Below are 27,809 nucleotides of genomic sequence, written 5' to 3'. Positions count from 1 at the left end.
CACACCTAGCCAGGTGACATAGTGAGACCCTGTCTCAAAACAAACAAACAAACAAACACCCAAACAAAATCCTTAAATATGATCAGAGGTTTAAGAGGCACGTGGTTATGCTGATAATGCACTCCGATGCCAAGTGTTTTCCTCTCAAGGCACAAGCTTACACTTTCTGGTTTTGCGGTTCATCCCAACCAAAGACTCAAAACTTAAGAGAAGCGCACGTAGGTGCCGCACATCAGGGAAAACATTCTTGTCTGGAAAACAGGGCAGGAGAATCAAACCAAAGGCGGAAGAGTAAACGTTTTCACTTTGGGGTCCCAGCCGGCACCGCCTTGGAGACTTGGAAGTGGGTGGGGACGGACCCCGCGACCTCGCGACCGCCCCCCCCACTCCAGGCGGTGCAGTCCGACGGGCCGGGCGGGGGCCACCGAGCGCGGACCTCCCGCGCACCTCCCGCGCGCCTAGAGCGGCAGCGCCGGACCGCGGGGCGGCGCACTTCCGGCCGCGCGTCGCCGCTCCTGCACTGCTGGGCCTCGGAGCCGGCCTGCGCCTCCCTCGGCTCCGGCGGGCCTCGCAGAGAGGGTGAGTGGGGCAGGACGCCCGAGGGGGGCGGGCGCGCTTCCTCGGAACTCGCAGGCCCGCGGGGCGGGCGCAGAGGTCCCGGGAGCGCCGGACAGCGAGGACGCGCCGCGTGGTGCCCTGGGCTTGCGGTGGCCGCAGGCCTGGCCACTCACTCTCAGGCCCACGCAGCTCCTGCAATCTCCAAAAAAAAACATCGAAGGGCGGCGTCATCAGCCTCCCGCACCCCAGGCCTGACACTGCCAGCCTGGACACTGAGGAGCGGCTGGTCTCCGCTGGTCACCCAGGTGCTGTGGGAGGCCCCTCGGTCAGCAGAGATTGTGATCTGCAGCCAGGCCCCAAGTGACAAGTGACAGCCTTGTCAAGACTGACATTACTACGCACTATCTCGAACGTGTGGATGATGAGAGTCTTGAGAAAGCGAGCAGCTGTTTTTTGTTTTGTTTTGGTTTGTTGTTTTTTTTTTGGTCCAAGAAGACAGGGACCGAATGTGGTTTGCTCTCATTTAATGCCTAATACCTAGAGAGATGCATGTCACAAAACCACCATTGCTGAAATCATTGCTGTTTGCCACCCGACCTACCAGAAGGGTTTTGATTATTGAGTCTATTTTTTTAAACTTTTTATTGGAGAAATTTTCAAGCATATATGGAGAAACATTTCCAATTCATGGTCAAGCTTGTTTCACCCATTACCCTCTTTCCCACTGTTTCAAAGCGATTCTGAAATGTCCCATTGCATCTGCTAAATGCTTGTCAATAAGACAAGATAGCTGGTTTTTTTTTTAAACATAAAGTCATCATCAGTCTAGTTAGCCTTTCATGTTATCATCTATTACCCAATTAGTGTTTACATTTCCTCTACTGTCTCTTCCCTTATCAGTTAATCCAAATCAGGAGCCATGCAAGTACACATATTTCAGACCAGTGATGTCTTCCGTCTCTTTTGCTCTCCTAATCCCTTCTCTTTTTTTCCCCCTTGTACAAGCCATGTGTTCTATGTATATTTTCCTGCAACCTGCATATTGCCCCCCCCCTTTTAAAATAATCTCCCTGGAATTCTTTAGTAAAGTGGTATTTAGCCTTTTCTGGTTTTGGTTCTACTTTTGGCAAGAAAACCTTATGGAGGCCTACTGTGTGCATGGAGGCCCACTGTATACATAGAGGCCTGTTTATTTCCTGCTGCATTATCAAGACTTAAATAAGATCTTGCCTCTCTTCATGGATCTTTCATATACAAAGCACTCCTTGGGGTAAGCAGATAATTGAGTAAGGAACAACTCACAACTGCGGCCGAACTGTCACCTAGGAGCAACCCCTATGAAATAATGGATCTTGCCAGTGATCATTAGTAGCTGTTAACATCAGAAAAGGAGACATTCCAGCACTGTGTCAATCCTGTAGGAAGCACCTCATACCACTGAGAAAGTACTTTTGGAGTAGTGGGGATCAAGTTGGAGTGTAGATGGATCAAGGTTGCCCAGGAGTTGATAATTTGAAGTTTTGTGAATACTCTGTGGCAATGTATTGTACTGACATTTCTAATTCTGTATGTGTTTGGAATCTCTTGTTTTTGTTTCAAGACAGGGTTTCTCCAGCCCAGGTTGACCTCAAACTTTTGGTTTTTCAAGACAGGGTTTCTCTGTAGTTTTAGTGCCTGTCCTAGAGCTCACTCCGTAGACCAGGCAGGCTGGCCTTGAACTCACAGAGATCCCCCTGGCTCTGCCTCCTGAGTGCTGTGATTAAAGGCGTGCGCCACACTGCCCTGCTGGCCTCAAACTCTTAATCCCTCTACTTTAGCCTCCCATCATGCTAGGATTTGAGGTGTTCACCAACACACCCTGTTGGAATTTGTGTGTGGATGTGTGTGCACACCTGTGTACACATGTATGTGCAAATGTGTGTGGAGGCCAGACGTCAGTGTTGCATGTCTTCCAGATTACTCTCTACCTTAATTTTTTGAGACAAGGTCTTTCCAGGCACAGATTGTCTAGATTGGTTGTCAGTGAGTTCCAGGGATCTGCTTGCCTGCTTCCCCAGCCCTAGGGTTATAGACACTCCTGCCAGACCCAGATTTTTAGGTGGGTGCTGGGGATCTGAACACAGAGCCTCATGCTGTGTGTCAGGTACTTCATTCAACTGAGGTATCTCTCTAGCCTCTGAAAAATTTCAACTCGTGTTTTTGTTTTGTTTTTTTAAAGATAAGTCCATACTGTGTAGCCTTAGGTGGCCTGGAGCTTGTTATGTAGACCATTTGTAGATCTGCCTGCCTCTGTCTTCCAATAGCTGGTATTAAGGCCATGTGCCACCATGCCCCGCCTGAAATTTTTAATAAAGCGTATTTTAACATTGAATAATGACTTCAGGTTATGATCCTTGGGTTATGGTTTTCTACCAAGGCGTTCTTGCTTGTTTGTTTCATTTGCTAAGCTGGTTTGAGAGTATCTCATGTAGCTCAATCTGGCCTTCAAGTTGCTATGTAGCTGAAGCTGGCTGGTTTTGGTTTCCCAGATCCTCTTGGCTCCACCTTGTAAGTGCTGGAATCACAGGTATGCACCACCTAACATGCTCACTAAATAGTTCTAAATGTGACTGTTAGAATTACAGGGGAACCACCTCTCTGCCCCTTTGAAAACTACTACACATGTGCCTTACAGAATTTCCTATCTAACAGTTCTGGGATGGGACTAGTCATTAGTGTTTTCAAGCTGCCTGAATAATTATGATATGCTTCCAGTTTTTCCAACCTCTTGTCTACATCCATTATTCGTTAAGGATTGCAAAATGATTATGTAAAATAGGCTTAGAAGACTCAGATGAGAGATTAGGAAATACTGTCTGAGAATGGAAATGCCCAACCCGAAGAGCCCTGACTTGAGATGTATTTGAGTTTTGATGACTTGGACTCATAGCTAAATTCACATATACGTATCATCTGGCTTTCAATTCATCTTTTTCTATAAATGATAGCACTGCTCTTGGCAAGGCACAGACACATTGAGAACTTCTCTTTCCCCAGTTCTGGACAGAACTGTAAAGAAACTCATTTTTTTCCCATCAGTTTCTGTCTTCCAGTTTTTCAGTGCAGTGGCAAACAGCATGAGCCTTAGATTCCAGTAACAATTACATCCTGTTCTTCCTTCTGCCTTTTACTAGCTCTAAGTTAACTTCCTATGGACTGTTATCCCTACCTCTTGAAAATTGCAGTGCAATAAGGAAGGAATGCAATAAGCCTGTACACACTAAACTACTTCATTGTCAAAAGGTAAGCTTAGTCTTAGAGGCAGAAATGTGAAGTAACTCATGGAAGGGATGCTAACAGTAACCCTAATGCTTGGGTGTAGATAACCACCTTGTGTGTGAGGCTTGTGCAGGGCAAAGAGTCGGGAGCTGTTTCCCAAAATGGAAAGGAAAGCTAAATGTTGTGTAGCTATAAAAGCATGTTTGGCCTTTTACTACATTAAAAAAATTCACTATTAAATACAAAGCAAAAATAAATAAAACATTTCTCATTGCAGCTGAAAACAAATATGTAAGTTACCAGACATTGTCCTGTCTGTCTCCCATCATTCCAAAGATCTAGGAGACCGCCAGCATTAGTGATGTTGTTTACCCTTTCCCCACACTGTCTTATGTAAGTGTAGGGCTTGGAGCATTGTTCTAGAACAAGATTATATTTTAACCATTTATAATTTTCCCATTGTTATCCTGGTAGTTACAGATCAGAGTGTTTACCTATAGAATGTAATTCAATAGAATAATTAATATTAAGAACATACACTAGTAATTTTCCTGTTGACATAGAAATTGCTTCTATATTTTAGCCTACCCAGAAGCACCAAAGTAAGCATTATTATACATAAATATTTATTTCTATAAGCTAGATTCCAGAAAATGAGATTGCTTGGATTTATTATCAACACTATCATTACTGGCAATATTTGTCAAATTCTTATCCCAGAGTGTAACAGCAATTCACCCCTCCACCATCAGTAACTTGTAATTACACCTGCTTCCCCATTTCCCATCACCCCAAGTAGCTCTGGCTGGCATGGCTTGATTAGTAGCTGCCAGCTGATGTGTGGGGAATTGAGTCTCTTTGTTCTTTAATTTGCTGAGCACTTTTAATGCTTATTAGTCTTTTGAATGTATTCTATGATTTGGTATATATCTTCATTTTTTGTGTGTGTCAGTATTTTTTATTAAGTGCATTTCCATAGACTAAAGTGAGCTGGAAAGGGCTCGTGAAGCAGTCAGAAGACAGCTTGTGAAAGTTGACTCTATTTCCACCTTGTGGGTTCTAGGGATTGAACTCAGGTCTTCGGGCTGGGCTACAAGCTCCCTTACCCAAGGAACCACTTCTCTAGCACCACATAAACATTTTAAGAGGCTTTAATCTCTTAAAAACAATTTTCACTTTCTTTAAATTTTGAGAATCTCATAACAAGTACTGTATTTATATTTCTACCTCTCCCTTTCCCCTTCCAATCCATCCCTGCTGCCTCCTACAAATCCATGACCTCTTCTTTAATTACTACTGTTCCATACATACAGACAAGTAGGTATCTACAACCTACTGAATCCATTTAGTGTTGCTTATGTGTGCATGTATTTAGGGCTGACCAGTTGGGATTGGTTAACGGGAGTGGAGGAAGCCCTGAGTGAGTGTGTGCTGTTGACATGGCCCATGTCATGGACTTTAGCCTTAGACCCAAGGGGAAAACACAAAGCCTACCTACCCCTCCCCACCCAGGGTGAGGCTCAGTGGGATGGCCAAGCCTTCCTCAGGAGTCCAAGTGTGAGTGTTGACAGTATGTGCTGATGTCCACCTTAGCACCATCCCCCTTTAAGGTCTGAAGACTGCCCCCTACAGAGTCTGCTCCTGCTGAGATTAGCTAAACCTGCCTCCTCAATCCAGCTGTATGCCATAACCCTGCCTCCTGGTTCAGCTATGTGCAGTAATCCTCTGTTCAACTCTAAATAAACACACCGAGCTTCTGGGTGTTGGGTCTGTCCGTCAGTTAGCCCAGTCTACCCAACTCCATCTGTCTGTGTATGTCATGTATGTTTGTCTTTTCTTTGCTCCCTTGTGCCTCAGTCAGGCCCATCCCTGGATCCACAGCAGATAACCTGTCAGGTAGCTCGTCCCTGAAGAAAACAGATTCTTCCTCTTTAAGCACCCATTGATTGTGCTCGTCATCTAGGGGTGGCACCTTTTGAAATTTCCGTCGTCCAAGTGGCCATGTGGACTGGTGTTATCATTTGCAGCACTGTTTAGGCAGCCATGCTGTTGAGACTTCACATGTGCAGCTTCTCTCACATTTGGAAGGCCCTACCTAGCAGCAGGCATCCTGTGTAGCTCGAATTCTAATTGGTCTTAATAAGAAAAACCTGGAGTCAGATATTGGGGTAAATGCTGAAAGATCAGAGGAGCAGCCAAAGTCACCTCTTACCTCTCTGGCTCCCCAAACCAAAAAGGGGCCGAGCTCCTGTCTCCACCCACCTTATATTCCTCTCTCCGCCCAGCCATATCACTTCCTGTCTCCTTCTATACAGACCTCCAGACCTCTATGGTTAACTAAAGGCTAGCTCCACCCTCTGATCTTCAGGCAAGCTTTGTTAGAGCACAAACAAAATATCACCACAGTCCTGGTCATCTGACTCCTAAAAACTCTTTCTGCTCCTTCTGAGTGTTTTCTCTCAGCCTGAGGTTTTGTGGATGTTTACTTTTTCTGTCATTTGACTGAGTTTTTGGTACACAGAAGTTACAAAATGGTGTAACATTGTGTTTAAATGTCAGAGCTTCTTGCCTTTGCAAGGAAGACTTTCTCACTCCCCCAAGACATTCTCCTGACCCCCCCACCCCGTGTTGGGGATGGAACCAGAGCCTCCTGCGTGCAGGGCAAAGGCTCACCCATCGAACTGTATCTGCAGCACTCTTCTAATTTTTAAAGCATATCTTACCATTTTTTTTTGTATTTAAATGTCTATCTCGTGTGGAAGTGGTTATTCATAAGTTGCAGCTAACTCTCATTTATTGCGTGTGATGCACATCTCCAGTCACAGACACAGATCAGAGGTGGCACGGTGCCTAGAGCTCGTGAGACTAGTGCCAGGAGTTGGCAGAAATCTGCACATTGACTGGGTTGCAGATCACTGAAAAGAGCAGATACAGTCCCAGCTTATGGCAGCTCTTCTGGCCTCTGCACGGGTCTGTGTTTGAGCAGGGAACTTGGGGGAGAAGGCAGAGGTGCACTCTAACCAACCATGAACTCTGTCCTTGAGAGAAGGACGCCATTTGCATTGCTGTGAAATATCAACACTGTTATCCAGCACCCTGATCCTTCGGAGGAAGGGCTGGTCACCATGGCCACCACATGGTGAGCATGATCAAATACTATCTCTTGTTCAGAACCTTAGCCAGAACCAAACCCAGGTGGGGCTTAGTGTTTATCAGGACTTTAAAAAATGAACTAGTACAAGACAAGTATGGAGCCTTCTCATAGACCTTCTCACCTTCACTCCCCATTTCCTTCTGTACTAACATTAGTCTGGTAAGTGCATGAGCCAGCTTTGACAATTATTAACAAATGTTGTTTGAATTTTTGTGTTGTACGCTTTGTGTACCGATACATAATAACATTTCTTTGTCTGTATATGTAGTACTGGGGTCAAATCCAGAGCTTTCTATGTGCTAGGTAAGTGCTTTACCAGTTACATGCCCATTTCCATATAATGACATTGCTGAGTTGATGCTGTCATATAGAACGGCTTTGTTTCCTTACAAATGTGCTTCCTCTATTAATCCTCTCCCTGGTATCACTGGCAAACACCCATCTTTTCACTGTCTCTGTAGTTTGTCTTTTTTAGACTGTTGTAGGGTTGGAATTCAACTACAGTGCTTCACTTGTAGTGCCAGGTACTAAGCCCAGAGCCTTGTGTGTGCCGGGCAAGAGCTCTACCCATTGAGCTAATGCCCAGCCCTTCAACTATAGGATTTTAAAAATATATATTTATTGATTTATTTATGTATGGAGGGAGAGTGGAGGTAAGGGGGCACCAAGGACCTGGTTCCCTCCACCATGTGGATTCAGGAGTCAAACTCGGGTTGTCAGTGTAGTGGCTTAACCTGCTGAGTCCAGAACTGTAGTGGGGTGTGTGTGTGTGTGTGTGTGTGTGTGCACGTGTGTGTGTGTGTGTGTGTGTGTGTGTGTGTGTGTGCGCGTGTGTGTGTGTGTGTGTGTGTGTGTGCGCGCGCGCGCGCGCATGCCCGTGCCCTTGTGTGTGCGGTTATATAAGGTCTGGTGACCTGTAGTTTTAACCAGTTAAGACATAACCAGGCCTGGGGCTGTAGTTCAGTGGTAGAATACTGGCACTATTTTAAACCACCAAACAGATCATTTTAACCAGAAAATAACTAGGGATTAAAGGTATAGCTCCATGTAGATAGAGCTCATGTTCAGCAAGTGTGAAGATCTGGGTTCAATCCTTGCACCAAAAATCAACCAATCACTCCATCAGTCAGTAAATCTCAGAGGAATGTGTTTTGGTGCAGTGATTTTTTAATAACCCCCAGTGATATTTCTGTTGCAGGGTGGAAGATGTCTATGGATGTGACTTTCCTTGGGACAGGAGCAGCATATCCGTCCCCAACCCGGGGTGCCTCAGCTGTGGTTCTTCGGTGTGAGGGCGAGTGCTGGCTCTTTGACTGTGGGGAGGGGACACAGACTCAGCTTATGAAAAGCCAACTTAAAGCAGGTCAGTGTGCATCCCACTTACTCAGATTTCCCCTCGGTCATGTTTCATGCATTGACTCTTGACTCTTCCATAAAAGCCCTAAGGAAGCATCCACTTCTGAACTAGAGCTCTGTCTGACAAGCCTTGAAAGAGTATGCCTGCTGAATGTCCTATGTGCCTTTACTTGCTTCTCACTTGGCCTGTGAGCGTGAGGGAAGGATTTACGAAGGCCTGGGCATGCAGGATATTGAGAGACAAGCAGTGTAGCAGATGGACCCTGTCCTAACAAGGGAGTGGTGGCCACACTGCCCTCCACCAGGAGACAGTGTTCTGGGAGAGTGCAAAGGGCAGGAGATGGGCGGACGAGGAGGACACTGCTACTCCTGCGATCACGGTAGCCCTTTCAGACAAGGTTATCTCTGAATTGCTGAGAGAGGGAAAACCCCTGGCCTGGCGAGAAGGGAAGTCCAGTTGAGGGAGTGGAGTAGTAAGCCAAGACTAGCCCCTGGAGGCAGAGGAATCCGGTGTTCAGAACTCTCAGCCTGAGCCAGGCAGACCTGGTGTTAGGTCCAGTTGTATCTCAGGCTTGACCTTAGCAGAGCAGCAGGCTTAAATTTGCTTTTCTTGTCCCAAAGAACAGGCATACAAACTGCCTAAGAGAAATGTCATAAAGTGTGGTACTTGCCTGGAATCCCAGAACTCAGGAGGTAGAGAGGATTGTGAGTTAGAGGGAAGCCTGAGCTACACAGTGAGACCTTGTCTCCAAAAAAATTGAAGGAATTATATATATTAAATAATTTGTGTCCTACATGGCTGCTTCCTTCTCACCATTTAAATCTTTAAAAATAATTTCTAATAGCTCATCACTTATCAGGTTTTCATCATTTAAGTCTCATCTCAAAAGCTCTTTCCTCAGGATTTTCTGAACCTCCTGGGTTAAGTATCCTCTCCCTACCCTAGTCATTCCTTTATTTTATACTATTTTTATTAAGAGCGTCATTAGTGTCTGGAACTATGCTATGTAAATAGTTTGTTTTTGTGCTTGCACGTTGATGTGCAGTCAGGTAGGTCTAGTGACACCTGGGTGCCTGGTAAATGCCTAACAAGCCCCTGTTCATTGTGAACAGATGGACATTTAGGGGCTCCCACTTCTGAGGTCTTGATAAATCACAGTTGCTACAGCTCATCAGAGGGTGTGCACTTGGTATTTAAAGAAACATACTTCTAGTGTCCAGGGACCGGAAGCTATCAGTCATGTAGATATAGGAAACAAAGGAGGGATTTTTAAATACTTGCAGCATGAAAGAGGGGGCACTAATTGTGGTAAAATGCATGCTTAGGATGTGTACCACCATGTTCCAGTCCCCATCGTTGAAACCAAAATCAACAAAGCAAAAGAAATGAGGATTAAGTGATTTCTAAAAGCATTACAAAAGCACAATCTTAACACAATGGTAAAATTTAAAAATGGGACTATGTGCAAGGCCTTGAGTTCAGCCTCCAACACTAAAAAAAGAAAAAAATTAAATTATATATATGCGTGTGTGCATGTGCGTGTGTGCGTCTGTGTGTGTGTGTGTGTGTGTGTGTGTGTGTGTGTGTGTGTAATATGGCAATTGAGCACTCTACCACTGAGCCAAATCCTAGTACTTTTTACTTTTCTAGGTTTTTATTTTGAGATAAGATTTTGCTAAGTTACCCATTGACTATTCTGGAATTTACTCAGTAGTCCAGGAAGGCCTTGAATTTGTGGTTGGAATAGTAGGCCTGGCCCATTTTAAGAGTGGGGGGGGAGCGGGGGAGCTAGAGTTGGAGGGAGGAAGGGAAGGAAGAAAAACACGTTGCTGTGGCTGCTCTGGTGACTGACACATTCCTGTTAGCCTAGTATTTAGGTGGTAGTAGCCAAAGGATTAGGAGTTCAAGGTTACCCTCTATATTTGAGTCAAGCCTGAGCTACGTGAGACCTTGTCTCAAAAGAACAAAACTTAATTAGAAAATTTTTTGAATGCATATTTTTATTGAAGAAATTCAAATAAAACAAAACTAAAATGTATAAATAAGAAAAGCCCAAGTCTTCCTCACACAGACGTGCCCTCTACCCCAACACACATACACATACCTCTCTCTCTTTTCTAGGAGGCAGAGTTCCATATAGTCCAGGAAGCGTTGAACTTGTTACATAGCCCATGACTTTAACTATCAATCCTCCTGCCTCTACATCTAAGTGCTGGGATTATAGGCATGCACCGTAACATCCAGTTTCATGTAGTACTGGGGAGTGAATTCACGGCTTTGTGAATGGGTGATAGGCAAACACTCTACTGAGTAAATGTCCATAGCTCCCATAGGTACATTTTCTATGAATACAGATGTGGTAATGGTATGGATATGTATAAAAGTATATGTGTAATTTGCCTAAATGGAACCACACTTTGCTTGATATTAGCTGCTTTTGGTTTTAGCTGAACAGATATATCATACACTGTGGGACAGTATATTTAGTTGCATTATCATGTCCAACTAAGGATGCCTAGTGTTCTGCTTCTCTGTGGCCAGTGTTTCCCCACCACTTCCTTCTTCTTAGGGGAAAGGAATCGAGTGTGATTTTTACTCTTCATCGGATAGCTTCCTCATACCTTTCATAACTGTGGTTGCCATTCCTTGTCTCTCAGAAATCACATTTCCTGAAAATGAAAGAACTGGTTACTGTGGGAAGCAGTTCTCTCTCCCTTTGTGTGCTGCACTTGGCTTTGTTTTGCAGTAGATAGAGTGAGGAGACCTAGAAAGTCTGATGTTGGCAGTTTTGAGGCCAACATGGGACCTGGACTCAGTGGCTGCTGTAATTCTTTTGTTTCTAGAGCCCTTGGGTCATATTGAGAGACAGCCTGAAAGGGAAAAATGGGGAAATTTAAGGAATATCCTTTCATTTGAAGTTGAAAAAAAAAAAACAGCAAAAATGAAGGCTCACAAGAGGCCTGGGGGTATAGCTCTGTGAGAGAGCGCCTGCCAAGTGTGTGTGGCACCCTAGATTGAATCTCCAGCACCATACAGAAATTACAAAACAAACCTGGAGAAGAGCAAAGGCAGCATGTGGAAGACATCTATAGAGAGAAACCTTGTGGAACTAGAGAGCACATCCTGGGGGAGGGGGTCCTCAAGGACCCACGTCAGCATCTGAGCCAGCCTGGGCGTAGTCATTCTGGGAAGCTGTGCTTTGAGAGCGTTTGCTGTCAGAACAAATCACAGTGTGATAAACTGTTCCTGTTCTTTTATGGTATCAATAAACTGCTCCTGTACTTTTATGGTATCATATACTTCAGATAGGTGGCCCTTGAGCCTGTTCTACTGGAAATGTACTGGTTGTGATTGTTACTTTCAAAATGCCTGTGGTGCATCTCAGAAAATGCTGATGTGGCATCCTGCCATTTACCAGCAGTGAATTCAGTTTGTCATTAGCTAAATCAAGTTACAACCCAAGCCAGTGTGCACGAAAAAGCTGGTGTGTAGGTTCAGCCTGGAAACAAGAGTTGAGCCCCTGGGCCCTTGTGCGGTCTGATCAGGGATCTACTGTAGTCTGCATGCTGGCATCTGATGTCCACAACCTTCCTCATTCCTACCTCGTTCCTCTTCTAGTTTTCTTAGTCTTCCTCCTCCCAGTCTGTGTCCCATTTGTCCTGTCCTCCACAGCCTCACTGGGACACATAGCTCAGTCTTTGTTAGTGAATCCCTGTCCAGCAAGGAGACCTTAGAAGGCAGTTTTGGGTTTAGGCTTGAAACAGTCAATTAGAGCCATGGAACACTCCATTTTATATTATGTACATGTTTGCTCATCTCAGAGGGACTGATAGGGGACAGTGTGGCTGGAAAGATGCTTTGACACTTGAGGCCCATTTAGTTAATTGGGTTATCTTGGTGTACTTTTATATTTCACATTTGGAATGTGAGAATATGTAGGAAAACACTTGAAAAGCTGTAAAACACTGAATTTGAAGATTTTCATAGAAAAAAATACTATCATATTTAAACTATCCCGTGAAGCTGGCCTTGGTAGTTCACGCCTATAATCCTATCACTTGGAAGGCTAAGGCAGGAGAATTGCCACAAGTTCAAGGCTGCCTGGATTACATAGTGAGTTCCAGGTTAGCATGGGCTATAGAGTAAGAGCTTGTCTCAGAAAGCAACCAAGTAGGGCTGGATAGATGTCTCAAGGGCAAGAATGCTTGCTGTCTAGCATGAGGTCCTGAGTTCAAATCCCTCATCTATGTGAAAAGCTGGATATGTCTGTGTGGTGCCTATAACCCTAGCATTAGTGGGTAGTGAGGGAGACAGATTCTGGGAGCTCATTGGTCATCCAGCCAAGCCAAATGATGAGCTTTTGGTTTCTGAGAGACTCTGTCTCAAGATAATAAGGTAGATAGCCATAGAGGAAGACTCTCCTTCTGGTCTCTACATGCATATATATCCACATATTCATTGCATAGACTACACACACAACACCCCATGCACCCCCACACAGACACACATAAACAAAACCAACCAACCAACCAACCAGCCAACCAACTAACCAACTAACCAACCAACCAGACTGTACAGCATAATAAAACCTATCTCTCTTTTTTTCTGAAGTTACACAGCAAAATGAAAGGAATAAATAAGTGTATGGTAACATACAGAACATCTAATTTCAGTTTACTACTTTATATGTAAGTTCTTAGGCTTGTTTTAAATTGCTTTGTTTGTGGAACTGAGGATGTTCTTCGGTGGCAGTACAGTGGTAGACCAACTGTGTAGTATGCACAGGGTTAACTTCCAGCATGGGGCTGAGGGGTGGGGATGCTGAGTCGAATAGTTTTGTCTTGGTTTTTATTTCTGAAAAGTTTCCTAATATATTTCTCTGTCTCAACCAAAAGGGAGAATTACCAAGATCTTCATCACACATCTTCATGGAGACCACTTCTTTGGCCTCCCGGGCCTCCTTTGTACGATCAGCCTACAGAGTGGCTCTGTGGTCACAAGGCAGCCTATTGAAATCTATGGCCCTGTAGGACTTCGGGATTTCATCTGGAGAACCATGGAGCTCTCTCACACAGAGTTGGTTTTTCCTTATGTGGTCCATGAGATAGTGCCTACAGCTGATCAGTGTCCTGTGGAGGAACTAAAAGAATTTACCCATGTGAATGAAGCCGACAGCTCTCCCAAAGGACAGGGACGAACTATCTTGTTAGACACAGAAGAAAACTCCTACTGTCTGGTTGATGACGAGCAGTTTGTTGTAAAGGCATTTCGCCTCTTTCACAGAATTCCATCCTTTGGCTTTTCAGTTACGGAAAAGAAACGTGCAGGTAAACTCAATGCACAGAAGCTGAAAGACCTCGGTGAGTTCTGCCTTTCTTTCTCTTTATCTGAGCTGTTTTAGCGGAAGCCACTGGGAGTGTCAGGGGAGCCTGTTTCCTGTGTGGTCACAGTAAGCACTCACTTCCTTGGCCCAAATTGGCTTATTAAGGAATATCTTTAGGGTCCAAAGATGCTACTCAGAACAAAACTCGAATACTTAATATATTTGAATCTTTTCTTGTTAGCTTCCTAGATTCACATTCCTTTTTCTTTCCCTTTGGCTGCACTGGGAATTGAATCTAGGACACATGCTAAGCAAGCACTGTCTTCCACTGAGCTAGATCTCCAACTCGTTCGTCTTTTCACCTGAGCCAGCTTCTCACTAAGTTGCCCAAGGTGGCTTTGAATGTGAGATCATTCTGAGAAGCTGGGGTGCAGCCTGTATGACCAGGCCCAGCTCTGACTTGGTTGGCAGGGTGCTTTGAATTGGGCTGGTAAGTCCAGGATTTATTTTTATTTCCTTGTGCTTTTCTTTTTTGTTTCATTTTGGCCATGCTAGGGTTCAAGCCCATGTGCTCTGCCAGGAAGCTATACTCCAAATCTTCATGTCTTATTTTTGAAGTTGTTGTGTTTTTGTTTTTTAAATCTGTTCCTATTTTTATTTTTGTTTGATACAGGGTTTCACTCTGTAGCCCAGCCTGGCCTACAACTCACTATGTAGCTCAAATTCAAATTCATGATCCTCCAGCCTCTTCCTCAAGATTGATTGGAATTGGAAATATACATAGTCCTCAGGTATGTTTTCAATGACATCTTTGTGTGAGGTGTGTGTGTCCTCTCATCCATGCATGTGCATGCAGAGGTCAGAGGTTGACATCAGGGGTCCTCAACTACTCTCTACCTTTTTGATACAGAGTCTCTCACTGAACCTAGAGCTCATTATTTTGGCTAGATTGGCTACCCAGCAAGAACCTAGGATCCACCTCTTTCTGTTCCCCAGTGCTGAGGTTACAGACGCACACCAACACACCTGGATTTGACATGGGTGCTGGGGTCTGAACTCAGGTCCTCATCCTTGCCCAGCAGGCACTCTATCCACTGAGGCATCTCCTTGGCTCTTCAATGATATCTTCAGTGTAAGGATTTTTGCCATGGGTCTTTACAGTAGCAGCCAGCTACCCAAGAGTTTCCTTTTTATCCACCTTGCTTACTCATTCAATCTTGATTGAATTAATTTGGCATTCAGAACATTGCACCTTAACTAGTCTACATGTCATGGTTCATCATAGTGGAAAGGAAACACACAAAGATGGGCAAAGGTCCTCGAAGAATTTGTAATTTCTCCATGTGAGGCCATGATGCATAAGTGAGGAGACCCAAGAAATGGAGGTCTTTTTCTGGTCTCACCACGACACCTGGCATGGCGTGACTATTCCTGTTGAAAGAATGGTAGTGATTCATCTAATGCTTAGTTATTTTCCCCTACTAAAACAATATACTAGATAATGAGGAAACTGATATAGGTCGAAGGTATTTTTGTCATTGTGTAATTGGTTATATTTGGAAACTTTAAACATGATCTTTGTTGAAAATCTGTGTTGACCATGTATTTGTTTGTAAGTATTATCCACAATTAGTCTATATTAAATAACACTGAAGCTTGAAAATCTGGAACTGCTACCATCTACCAAGAAGACTGATCATGTATGATTGCCTGAACTACCCCTTGACCTTATTTTTGGTTGTTTTGCTTGGTGTGTGTGCATGTGTGTTTGCCATGGTATGCAGTAGAGGTCAGGGACAGCTTTTGGGAGTCAGTTCTCTCCTTCTACTATGTGGGTCTCGGTACCAACCTGAGGTTGTTAGCCTTGGCTGCAAGGGTCTTAACCTGCTTAACCTTAATCTCCCTGTCTCAAACTTGGGATCCCAGTAGTCCTGTCTAACGAGTTTCTTATTTAGTCAGTCAGTTCATAGACACTTGTTCTGACCAGAGATACTGATTATGTGTTTATTTAGATCCACTCTTTGATGTTGTAGTCAATAAAGGATCCCCAAGAACTGTTATTCTCATGCAGAACAGAAAATCAAAGCTGGTATCTCGAGTATAGTAAGGCCTAAGTAATACTTCAGAGCTTAACAGTCAGCTCATACATGTGCTAGGAAAAGGTTTCCAGCATAAAGCCATTGTTCATAACAACAGTCAACACTGAACTTTTAAAATGTTTAAATAACCAGTTGTCTACAAACAGAAAAGCATTTCTTGCAGTTTTGAAAATAATTGGATGCCTCTAATTTTTAAATTTTATTTTATGTGTATGGGTGTTTTGTCTGCATTATGTCTGTGCACCATATATATATCTGGCACCCTCAGAGGCCCTGGAACTGGAGTTACAGACAGTTGTGAGCTGCCATGTGGGTGCTGCGAATTAACTCCAGGTCTTCTGGAAGAGCAGCAAATGCTCTTAACTGCCGAGCCATCTCTCTCCAGACCCCGGGAGATACCTTTGCTGTTGGCTGTTTGCTATGCTGTAAAAGTTGTCTCTTTACAAACCATAATTCCATATCTTTGATGTAGTGTAATCTGTTTTATTATCAGGTGTACCCCCAGGTCCTGCCTACGGGAAACTGAAAAATGGAATTTCTGTTGTTTTGGATAATGGAGTTACAATTTCTCCCCAAGACGTCTTAAAAAAGCCTATGGTTGGAAGAAAAATCTGCATACTGGGTGACTGTTCTGGGGTTGTGGGTGATGGAGGAGTGAAGCTGTGCTTTGAAGCAGACCTGTTGATCCATGAAGCAACTCTGGATGATTCTCAGATGGACAAAGCAAAAGAGCATGGCCACAGCACACCGCAGATGGCAGCAACATTTGCAAAGCTGTGCCGTGCGAAGAGGCTGGTTCTAACTCACTTCAGTCAGAGATACAAACCAATAGCCTTGACTAGGGAAGGAGAGACGGATGGCATTGTCGAACTGAGAAAGCAAGCTGAGTCAGTGCTAGGGCTCCAGGAAGTGACTCTGGCAGAAGATTTCATGGTGATTGGCATTCCAATCAAGAAAGGAAGCCAGTGCTCTTGAATGCATAAATGTGGACACGGTTGTGCCTGTATTACCAGACCTGTGCTAAGACTTTTGTTGGTGGTGGTGGTGATGAGCAATTTTTTTCTTTAGGTTTTGGATTTTTTTTCCTTAAAATTATTTTGGCCCTAATAATCCTAAAGATGGAGCTGGGTTGCTGAGCTGACTCAGTAATGAGAGGGAACAGGATTTTTAACAGTAAATCATTTTTAAATGATAAAAATATCCAGCATCCTTCTTAAAGTGCAGATGTGACAAAATAATCGAATTTTCAGGGGTACTCCTTTGTGTCTCTGCCACAGATAGAAGCCAATACTCCACCCAGTGTCGGACTCAGCTTTGCCCAGCTTAACTGCCATTATCAGCAAAGTATCTAGGCTTGGGTCCTCTTGGCTAAAACTGGCATTTTGGCAGTTTGCATAGAATCTGTGTTCCTGACACAGAGAGAAATGTAGGAAGGCAGTCTTCGGGCAGTATTGATGACAACGTGTTGGGGGTATCATTGGACTAGTCACTGCAGGTTTGCACTAGGTTTTATCTTAGCATTTTATTCAACATTCTGGATTCTTTCAACACAAGGTCCTGGGCAATCTACTATGAATTAGATATTATGGAATTTTTTTTCTTGTTGCAGTAATTGAGGGGAGGTGGTGGCTCCACAGTAGTTTAGTCAATGGGAGTCATAAATGCCATATGTTTTGCACAGTTTGGGTTAGTACTGCATAACAATGACCTCAAAATTCTAGGCCTGTTCAGAGACACAAAACTTGTATTCCCAATGTGAATATATGCTTTGCCAAAATTAGTGATGTAATAGGTTGAATTAATAGATAAGCTAAATCTTCCAGTAGATGGTAAAGGATAGGCATGTTAGAATGAAATGCCACATCAAGTGTTATTTGGAAAAAATGAGTCATCAAGTGAAGTTTATAACTGTGGGGAGAAATAGTCACGATTCCACCACCCAGGGTGAGTATCAGCTTCAGGTCTAGGGCCCTGGAGCTGTGCTGTGAGCTGAGTGTGGAGGAGGACAGAGAGCCGTGGGCTCTGCTTCCATAGACGGAGTCAGGAGTCAGCGTGGACCCTGACACTGCATTGCTAAGCCACCTGCGTGATTCTGAAAGACATGAGGGCTGGACTAGCCTCGGAGAAAAAAAGTCTTTTTCTTTTTCTATGTACTTAAATTGAGGGTATATATATAGATAGATGTTTTATAGATTTTCTTATACATATGTTTGTGTATGTGTATAGTTTATTCATGCATATTTTTACATGAAGGCTGGCCTCCCTCCACTATTTTCTTAAAATAAAGATATTTTATTGGATAAACAAAAACTAGGAGTTTATTATCAAAAAAATCCTCGGTAAGAAACTCTGAGGTATTATTTTTGGCACAATAAAAATAATGAAAACCATAAAGGGGCAAGTAGATGAGTGATGTAGAGAAACACTGATTATAGGATTTCAAAATGAAATGCTCACTAACAGACAAGTCCTTAACTACTGTTTTCATTAGCATTTTCTACAGCATTAAATGGTCTCTGAAAGTATGAATTTAGTGATTTTATGTCATTTTAGAGTTGGGTCTTGGAGCACTGAGGTTGTTTTCTGTTAGTAGAAGCAGAGCTGACTGGAGTTCTTCTGTTCAGATTTCTGTGTCCCCAAGTCAGTCCTTCTTTCCAGCTCTCTCTGGATGTTAGTGACGTCTTAGTCACGCATGGCGGCACGAATCTGTTTCCTTTGCATTTGTGAGATCCAGGAGAGTCTGGCTACATAGTAAGACTTCATCTCAGAAGAAGAAAAAAAAGGACAGAAAGAAATAAATCTGACTTATAAGATACATCTTCATGTATCTTATTCACATCCTAACCACCACACAGGAGTGGCCTGTTTTATTACTCTATGAAGATACGACTTCATCAATTAAAAAACCTCTCTCAAGTCCCACCCTCTCTCCATCTCATCTCTCCCTTTTTAACAAGTCTCAAGGTGTAGCCCAACCTGGCCTCAAGCTTACAGAACTCCTGCTTAAGAGCTGGGGTTATAAGCATGCACTTATAATCTAACCATGTTTTGAATGTTTCTTTCCCAAGAAAGTTTTATAAATTTTAGGCTGAGAGTGTAGCTTGGTGGTTAGCGTGTCCGAGGCACTGGGTTTGATCTGTAGTATAAAAAGCAAAGATGATTTTTGCCTCCTCGTGCAAATGTCCTTATTATGCCTTTAAGTTAATACTCATAATTCAACTCTGATTTCTTTGAATATTCTGATGCCACCTTGAAATTTTGCTACTTTTTCTATTATTAATGAAATAAAAATCCCTTTTTCTAGTATATCCATCACAAATAGACAGTGATGACACTTATCTTACAGAGGTGTATGCTTGTGGTGAAATGTACTAGATCGGCCCTTACTAGCAGATTTGAGGGCTAATGAACTAAGGAAGGCCATTGGTGGGAATATTGCCTCCCCTCTTTCTCTTTCCTCTTTTCCTTTGAGATGGGGGTCTCATGTAGCCCAGACTAACCTTGAACTTGCTGTGTAGCCAAGGATGACCTTGAACTTCTGATGCTTCTGCCTCCACTTCCAGAATGCTGTGGTAGCAGTCATGTGCCACCATACCAGGTTTGATTGGCGCTGGGGATGGAACCCGGGACTTTGTGCCTGCTAAGCAAATACTCCACCAACTGAGCCACATCCCAAAGCCCAAATACATGGAGTTTTTGTTTATTTTGTGTTTTATAAGGAATATTAAAGAGGAAGCGCTAGTGGTGACTTTGGATATTCTCTCTTGACAGAGAACTAAGTTTAAGGAGAGACTATGGGGTAGTAGTGTGTTTGATTCCTAGGTCCCCACTTGACCACCACACCCCAAAAAAACAAGGGGGTAGAGGAGGGAAGACGAATGGTTAAAAGTGAATTCAGATTGTAAGAACGTATGAAAATGTAACAACGAAACTCGCTGTTTTGTACAATTAATATGTATTAATAACTTTTCTAAGTAAAGAAAGCCACCTTGGCAGAGAGGGTAGGAAGTTTGGGGAGGAAAGACTTACCCCTTTCGTTGGTGGCTTTGGAGTCACTGGCATGAAGGGTGTTGTGACCTGTATGTATATATCCATTTAGTATAGAGGTGCATCACAGCACCCATAGCGATAAACCACTTCTCTGAATAACTAGTCGTCTCCACATCAGTACTCCAGGCAGCTGACAGTTCAGCTCAAGTCCTTGTAACATTCCTGTTTACCATCTGTGCTGTAGCCAGAGTGGTGGTTCTTTCTCCGAAATGTACATTTTTGCCATCTCTCCCCGACTTGAAACTTCGTAGTGGTCTGGCTTCACTCACCTCTCTAACTTAATCTCACCACCCAGTGCTACTCAAGTTTGCAGCCCCAGCCATGTGGGCCACCTTTCAGTCCTGACCAAGGTTCCTGATGTTCCAGAGCCTTCAGTAGCCCGCTTCCTTCACCTGAACTAGCATTAGCCATTCCCCAAATCGACCTAGTGAACCTTCAGGCCACAGCTCTGCTGTCAGGCCTCGTCTTGGACTGTGCCTGCCCAGCTCCTGCTAGGTGGTGTCTTTTTCTCAGCACCTACAGCCATCTTCCTGGCACTTGTCACTCACAGCTTCGTTTTGCCTCTGTATGTGATGTTTCTCCTTCACAGCAGCTCTGTAAGCCACACAAGGGCAGAGCTGTGTCTGCTTCTGTACCCCTTTATTACTAAGTCAGTGCCTAGAACATCAAAGGCATTCAATAAACAGTGTTGACTGGATCCAATTGTCTTGTCTTGTTATTTTGTTAATATTTAGTACTTTGTTATCCAATGGATTTTTTTTCCTGATTCATGTTAAAAACACACAAAATGCACGGACCCAATCTCTGACACAGGAGGAGGAGGAGCAGAATCCTTGCTATGATGTTAATGGGCAAATCCTTATAAATAACATTCTGAAACTTTATTTTGGTGATCTCAGATATGCAGACAAAACACTAGAGTCAGGGAAAAGATTAGAGAAAGATTTTCTCTACCTGAGAAGTTGGATGCCAGCCTTGGCTGTATAAGGATACTAGAGCAACGGAAGAAGGGAGGGGAGGGGAGCAGAGGGCTGAGCCTTGGGCAGCAGTCTGGAGATTCACACAGGATAGGGAAATGGTGTAAGAGCCTCATTCAACTGCTTTTGTTTGTTTTGTTTTCGAGACAGGGTTTCTCTGTGTAGCCTTGGCTGTCCTGGAACTTGCTTTGTAGACCAGACTGGCCTCGAACTCACCGAGACCCGCCTGCCTCTGCCTCCTGAGTGCTGGATTATAGGCATGTGCCACCACTGCCTCATTCAACTTTTTTAAAGGAAAATAAGAAAACAGTTTATTCTGAGCCAATTAAGAGTCATTGTGACCCGGCAATACTGATACAGGTTACCTTGAGTGATGTGTTGTATTTACTGGTCTGGTTACCTGGAAGTTAATCCTTGCCTAGCCCTAAACTTTGAGGTCTGCTAGGTCCATGTTTAGAGGGTCCCTTCCTCGCTCTGCAAAGCACTAATTGAGAGCAGGTTCTGAATTCCGAGACAGTCTTCCCTGGGGAAGACGGAGGCAGCAGGTGACAGCGGACAGTCCCCAACGGAGGACACTTTCAGAAGTTGTGGTCAGAAGTAAGCACAGAACTGTCTCCAGGAAGTGGCTAGCTTAGACGAGCAATTTCAGTCACATCTAAAGGACAAGGTGACTCTAATTGACACCTAGACTCAGATATTTCTGTGTTCTTGATGAATTCTGAGGGTTGAATAAGGCTGTCCTTATTATCCTGGTTAATAAGGAAGTTGGGGTGCCTAAGTTTACCTAAAAGCAAAAAAAAAAAAAAAAAAATACACCCCTAAATAAAGCGAGCCGAGAAGCCTTGCTCAGATGTCATCTTGCTAATTATATACCCAGCAGACATGGCAGGTACAAAGATTAAATTCACCCACAAGAAAAAAAAAAGTGTAAGGAAAGAGTGAGGGATCAGGTTTTTCAGCAATATAAATCTCCTCAGCTGCCAGGGCTGTTCAGACAGCACAAGCAGAACTAAGTAACAGTGGTTCAATGCCACCCAGTGAAACAAGGTCACCTTGCCCAGGTTTTCCACATTGTTGTGACTTCCAGAGATGATAGGTTGGTCTGACTTGTATCTCTTTCACACGTCTGGACTGAAACTGACCTTCTTGAAGTGTCCAGGTCTGGGTCAGCAACCCAAGGGCTGACCCTAACTGGCTTCCGAAGGGCCTTGCCACCACAAGGATTCATTTCCAGCAGAGACTAGAACACAGTCCCTTTGTGCCGCACACGCCTAGCCTGTGAGGAAGTGCTAGCGAGGACAATAGTCTTGGAACCAGCTGACTGTCCTGATATGTACAGGCACAGTTTTTTATGAAACACTTCTAGCATTGGTCTTCCTGAAAACTAGGAGAGCCAGTGCCTGGCTAGTGCTGTGGTGTGATGTCAGGATGAAGAACCCCCAAGTTCCCAAAGACAAGGAAAATGGACATATTGATAACAAGGCTCAAATGTTAAATGATTAGGTAACAAACTCTTTCACAAGTCAAGTTTCCAATTTGTTGTTTGGAAAGAACTGAGGGAGGGTGTAGTTTTTCTAACAGTATAAGGTTTGGGTTTTTGTTTTGTTTTTTGTTTTGGTTTGTTTGTTGGTGTTTAGTGCTGGGTATTAAACTCATAGTGGCATTTTAAAGACAAACAGCTTTATTGAGCTCAAATTCACATAGCTTATAATTCAATGTCCAACTATCACTACTGATGGTTTTAGAATATTTTTCTTATCCCCCAGAAAAACCCCATAATTCTCACAGCTAGTCATTCTCACTTCTCTCCTTTGCTCTCTTCCTAAGCCCCTGAGCTACGGGAAGCCTCTAATCTGTTTTCTGGCTCCATAGATTTTCCAATTCTGAACATTTTGTAAGAATAAACGTGTACAGCATGAGCTCCTTTGTAAATGGCTTCTTCCACTCAGCATATTTTCAATATATATCACATCAGTAATTTGTCCTTTTATGGCTAAATATTATAAGAATATACTTCACTTTATTTATCCATGCTTCAGTAGATTGGACAGATTATTTTAAAATATTTTCTATAAAATACCTATATTAGGAATGTAAAAGGCGATATTGGTATATTGATATAAATATTAACATGATTAAAAAATCCCATAAATAGTGTTAATATTAGGTGTAATTACTAAAGCAACTTTTTTGTTTTGTTTTGTTTTTCAAGACAGGGTTTCTCTGTGTAGCTTTGCGCCTTTCCTGGAACTCACTCTGTAGACCCCGCTGGCCTCGAACTCACAAAGATCCGCCTGGCTCTGCCTCCCGAGTGCTGGGATTAAAGGCGTGCGCCACCACCATCCGGCTAAAGCAACTTTTTAAAAGAGCAGAAGTTGGGAGCCGAGCATGGCGGTGCATCTCTGCACTCGTGGCAGTTGAGAAGCTGCAGCAGGCCTGCAGTCAAACTGTCTCAAAAAAAAAAAAAAAAATCAACAGAATTATGGAGCAAACAAACCCCGCTCCCCTCCCCCCAACCGTTAGACAGAGGTGGTTGTTGGCCTGTAGTCCCAGCTACTTGGGGAAGGTCTGGAACCCCGGTGTTCGAGGCTAGCTATGACAACACATCGAGACCCTGTCTCAAAAACTAAGAGGGGGGGAGAGAACAACCCCAAACACAGTCTGCCAGAACTTACACATTACTTTAAAAAATAGTTGAAAATCCACAGTATGAACTTTTCAAAGAATTTTTTTTTTTTTTTGGTTTTCGAGACAGGGTTTCTCTGTGCAGCTTTACGCCTTTCCTGGGACTCACTTGGTAGTCCAGGCTGGCCTCGAACTCACAGAGATCCGCCTGGCTCTGCCTCCCGAGTGCTGGGATTAAAGGCGTGCGCCACCACCGCCCGGCCAAAGAATTCTTAATGTTATTTTTTAAAAGTCTAATTTATGCCTGGAAATCTTGTGATTTTTTTTTTCTGGTCTCCGTTAGTGAATTATTCTAAAGGAACACACCTTCCTTCCACAGAGACTTCTAGAAGGTAAAAAGGGGAACTTGTCCCAGCTCATTTTATGAGGCCAGTATAATCTAGATGATGTCAGAATGGAAAGACATTAAAAGAAATGACAGCTACATCTCAATCTCCCCCATAAAATCCTGAAGAAAACAATTTGCTAATTGAATCCAGTGACAGATACTAAAAAGGACATCTTTATAAGGGAAGTTCATTCCAGGAATGCAAAGTTTCTTAGCATTGGAAAATCATTGGTGTTCACATCCACAGAAAATGGGAGAAGAGTGCTAAGATGATCTCCCAGATAGAGGAATTTTCATATAAAACTTAACATTCATTTATAACCGTAGGAATTCTGATCATATTAAGCCTAGGGAATGCCTTTATTCTAGTACGTAGTATCTGAAAAATACAGTAAATATTATAACTAGGAATAAAAGTTTTGTCTCTAAGAAACATTTAAAGATGTCCACTTGGTACTATATCCAGAGCATAGTTGTTTTTTTGTTTGTTGTTGTTATTGTTTTGTTTTTGGTCCCAGCTTTATTATGACAAAGATGGGACAATCCCCACCTTACCTCTGGGCAGAGAACTTTCCTACCTTTCCTTGAAAACACCATTTGGAGAGTCCCACCCATTCCCCATGCCCAAGTCCTAGAAACCTCCCGAGAAAGAGGGACAGGCAAGCAGGGCCTTCTGCTCACAGGCACCACCAGGTAGTGCCTGAACTCCTGCTGGAAGGGATGTAGGGGTGACAGCTTGGTCCAGCCTGAGGGGTGAGATGCTCTCACAGATCTGTTTTGCAAGAGCTGCTCCTCCAAGGAGACCTGCTCACTCAGTGAGCCAGCGGCTGGAAGGAGTTTGTTTTGGTCTACGCTTTTGTGGATGGTTTTGTGCGGTGCGCGCCAGGGTCTTCTAGTCCAGGCTCTGTCGCCCGAGAGGCCAGGCTGTGCAGTGGGGCCAGGACCAACTGCAGTTTCTGCTCCAGCACATCAACCTGGGACTACAGCCTGTGTACCTCCTCCCTCACCGTGCTATCCACTCCTGATGTGGGGTTTGGGACCACCCGGGAGGGCCCCCCCCCCTTGGGAGGCGGAGCATCCCGTCTGCAGATGGACTTTGCTCCTCCCAGCACTGGCACCAGTAACTGCCCACAGTATTGACACAGCCTGGGGACAACCAGCCTCTTCAGTACTGCATTCATCCACATCTCTCTGGCAAGTATCTCCTTGCCATCACACGGGGCGGCAGCAGCGGCCCGGGAGGCTGCCATGTTGCTGCTCCACAAGAGGACCCCTGGGAGCCCACTGGTCCTCTTCCAACCAGAGAAGCAGGCAGAGCAAGAGCTGGTGGAAGTCGGCCCAGGGTTGTGGAGATAAGACAGTCTGGCAGATGGTTTGGTAAGTGCTGCAGGTTCCGTGTCCATCGCCAGTGATGAGGAACGGCTGGTAGACATGCTGCACAAAGGAAGGACTCTAAGACATGGCCTCCAGAAAACCCCAGGTCACACACTTCTGCAGCTGGGCCTGGAGACACGCTCAATACCGCCTGCCGCCAACACTGGAAACCATGCCACAAGCAGCTTCCTAGAGCCCCATGTGGTCCGAGTCTCTTCTTCTTTTGGTGGCTGCGTGGTCCTGGGCACACACCATAGTATAGTTCCTTAAATGCCATAGCCAGTACAATAAAGCAAGACATAAATAAGTAAATACATGAGAACTAAAAAGAAAGGGATAAATGGTCGTTGTAAGCAGGTGATGTAATTACATGGGTAGAAAGTTCAAAAGAATTAAACAGATAACCTGTAAGGATTAATAAATGAATTTAGCCAGGTTGCTGAACATAGTTAACAGGTAGACAATAAAGTTTATTTATAACATACAGGAAACAGCCGCTCTGCAACAGCTGTGACTTAGAGTGAAAAGCGATGCCTACCTTTTCAAAAGCTTTCAGAGGGCAGGCATATGAACACAAAAGTTGAAGGGTCACTGGTGTAACAGATGAAATCATAGGCACTGACACAAGTCTGTGGTGTGGCTCTGGAGAAATTACTTCATCTCTCCTGTGGCTACGTTCCTTCATCTCTCAATGTGGGGTAGCAGCAGGATTCTAATGAGTATGTTGTCATGATGACTGAATGGCAAGTGCTTAGGACAGAAAGTGCTGTGTACAGATCCAACGCTGTCAACTTGGAGCCCGAGGTATTCCCTGGTCATTCTCAGGGAGTTCTGGAAGCTGCCTCAGAGAGTTCCACCAGCCTGGAGTATGGGGGAGACAGCGCCTACAACCCCCCAGCTGGGGGAGGTAGGTAAAGGACATAATGCTTCCCACCTGTGTTAAAGTCCCCAGCCACACATGTTGGCCACCGAGTCCTTGAGCTATAGCTGGTCCATATCAAGATGTGCTGGAAGTAGAAGATAGTCGCTGGATTTCAAAGACATTATGAAAGTAACATAATTTAATTTTTATATTGACTGGATGTTAAAATGGTATTTTAGCCATAGTAGGCTCTGTTATAGTATTAATATTGACTTCCGGCTTAGGAAGATGGTTCGGTGGATCAGGATGATTGCTGTTCTCCAGCACCTGTGCGGAAGCCAGGAATGCCTGAAATGCTAGTGTTGAGGGCAGAGACAAGTAGATCCTGGAAGCTTGTGACCAGTGAGAATGGTGAGCTTCTCGGATTCATTGAGACCCTGTCTCAAGGGAATAAGGTGTAAAGTGATAGAGGAGGGAAGGTACTTGATGTCCTCCTCTGGCTTCCTCATGAGTGCACATGGGTGCATGCATTCACACACACACACACACACACACACACACACACACACACACACACACGAGTTCACCTGCTTTTGTATAGTTTTCTTGTATTTGAGACAGGGTCTCACTATGGAAGTCAGGCTTGTCTCAAACTTGCAATTATCCTGCCTCAGCCTCCCAAATGTTCTTTTTATTGGTTACTATGCCCAGCTTTTTAAGTGCTACTGCACCTACAAGAAAATTCACAACTACCATTTGAATCTCAAGAGGACAGTGTTACTTTACACAATATAGATGAGAATGGAATCCTTGAAAGGTATGGTTCAAATCACGTTATTTCTCTGTTTAGAATCCTCCACTGATATGCACTGCACTAACCAGAAAGAAAAAAATCTTGACTAGATCTTCCGTGAGCGATCAACTCATGCCTTCCTCATCTACAACCAACACAGAGTCCGATGAACTTGAGCACTAATGGAAGGAGAAAATAAGTCACAATAATTTTCTGGACTCTTCAAATTTTAGGTTCTAGCCTTCTGATATATCTTGAGGCAATCAAGCAGACATACTGATGGAGAAACAAGCTCCCTAATCTCAATAATGCTCTCATGAGCCTTGACCCAGGCTATAGTAGTGCCTGAAGCTTCCTTGGATTTGTCTGCTTGGACCTCACTGTCTATCACTACTTCTCCCCTTCTTTCCCACCCTGGGATGCTAGAGAGTGAATCTGGAACCTCCTGAATATGTGCTACCACTGAGCAACAACCTCCACCTGAGTCCTTCGCCCTTCCTTGCTCTTCTCAGCAGCAGTAGACGAGCACACACCTTAGAGTTTTCCTGGTCTTAAAACACTCAAGGGTTGGTGAGATGACTCAGAGGATAAAGAAGTGTGTCCAGCCTGATGATCTGAGTTTGATATCCGAGACCCACATGGTAGCAGGTAGAGAAAAGTCATCAACAATCTTACCTGTGAACTCTGAGAGCTACAGTAATGAGCTGCCAGTCAAGATGTACCCATTGGCGTAATAGTGGCATAACGGTTGTGGGGCTAACCAACTACTTTATGTTTGAATTTGAGGCCTACTCCACAGGAAGGAACTCATGCCTGGTTCTGAGAACCTAGTCAAGAGCCCGTGGCTAGAAAAGTCATAGGCCCTGGTGGGGGAAGAGGGGTAATCTATTTCTATTGTTTTATAAACGGACATGCTGTCAAACTACCTTCTAAATACTCGTGTTTATACTCATACATTAGTACTGCTCTTAACCATTGTAAGAACAGGTTC

At 44.0% G+C, this 27,809-nt stretch overlaps 1 protein-coding gene and 1 pseudogene across 1 annotated transcript; one reads left to right on the top strand and one right to left on the bottom strand.

The window, feature by feature from the left end:
• Positions 1-474: 474 nt before the first annotated feature.
• Elac1 (elaC ribonuclease Z 1) lies at positions 475-20,496 on the top strand. Its single transcript, XM_028864722.2, has 4 exons — positions 475-579; positions 8,169-8,333; positions 13,223-13,687; positions 16,243-20,496. The coding sequence occupies exons 2-4, from the start codon at positions 8,177-8,179 to the stop codon at positions 16,722-16,724; spliced, it is 1,104 nt and encodes a 367-aa protein (XP_028720555.1). The 5' UTR covers positions 475-579; positions 8,169-8,176; the 3' UTR covers positions 16,725-20,496.
• A 3,814-nt stretch (positions 20,497-24,310) lies between these two features.
• Positions 24,311-27,561, bottom strand: LOC114690161 (annotated as a pseudogene).
• Positions 27,562-27,809: the final 248 nt, after the last annotated feature.

Source organism: Peromyscus leucopus, chromosome 19, assembly GCF_004664715.2.
Source record: "Peromyscus leucopus breed LL Stock chromosome 19, UCI_PerLeu_2.1, whole genome shotgun sequence".
In the NCBI taxonomy this organism is placed as follows: Eukaryota; Metazoa; Chordata; class Mammalia; order Rodentia; family Cricetidae; genus Peromyscus; species Peromyscus leucopus.
This window is presented reverse-complemented; position numbering and strand designations above follow the sequence as displayed.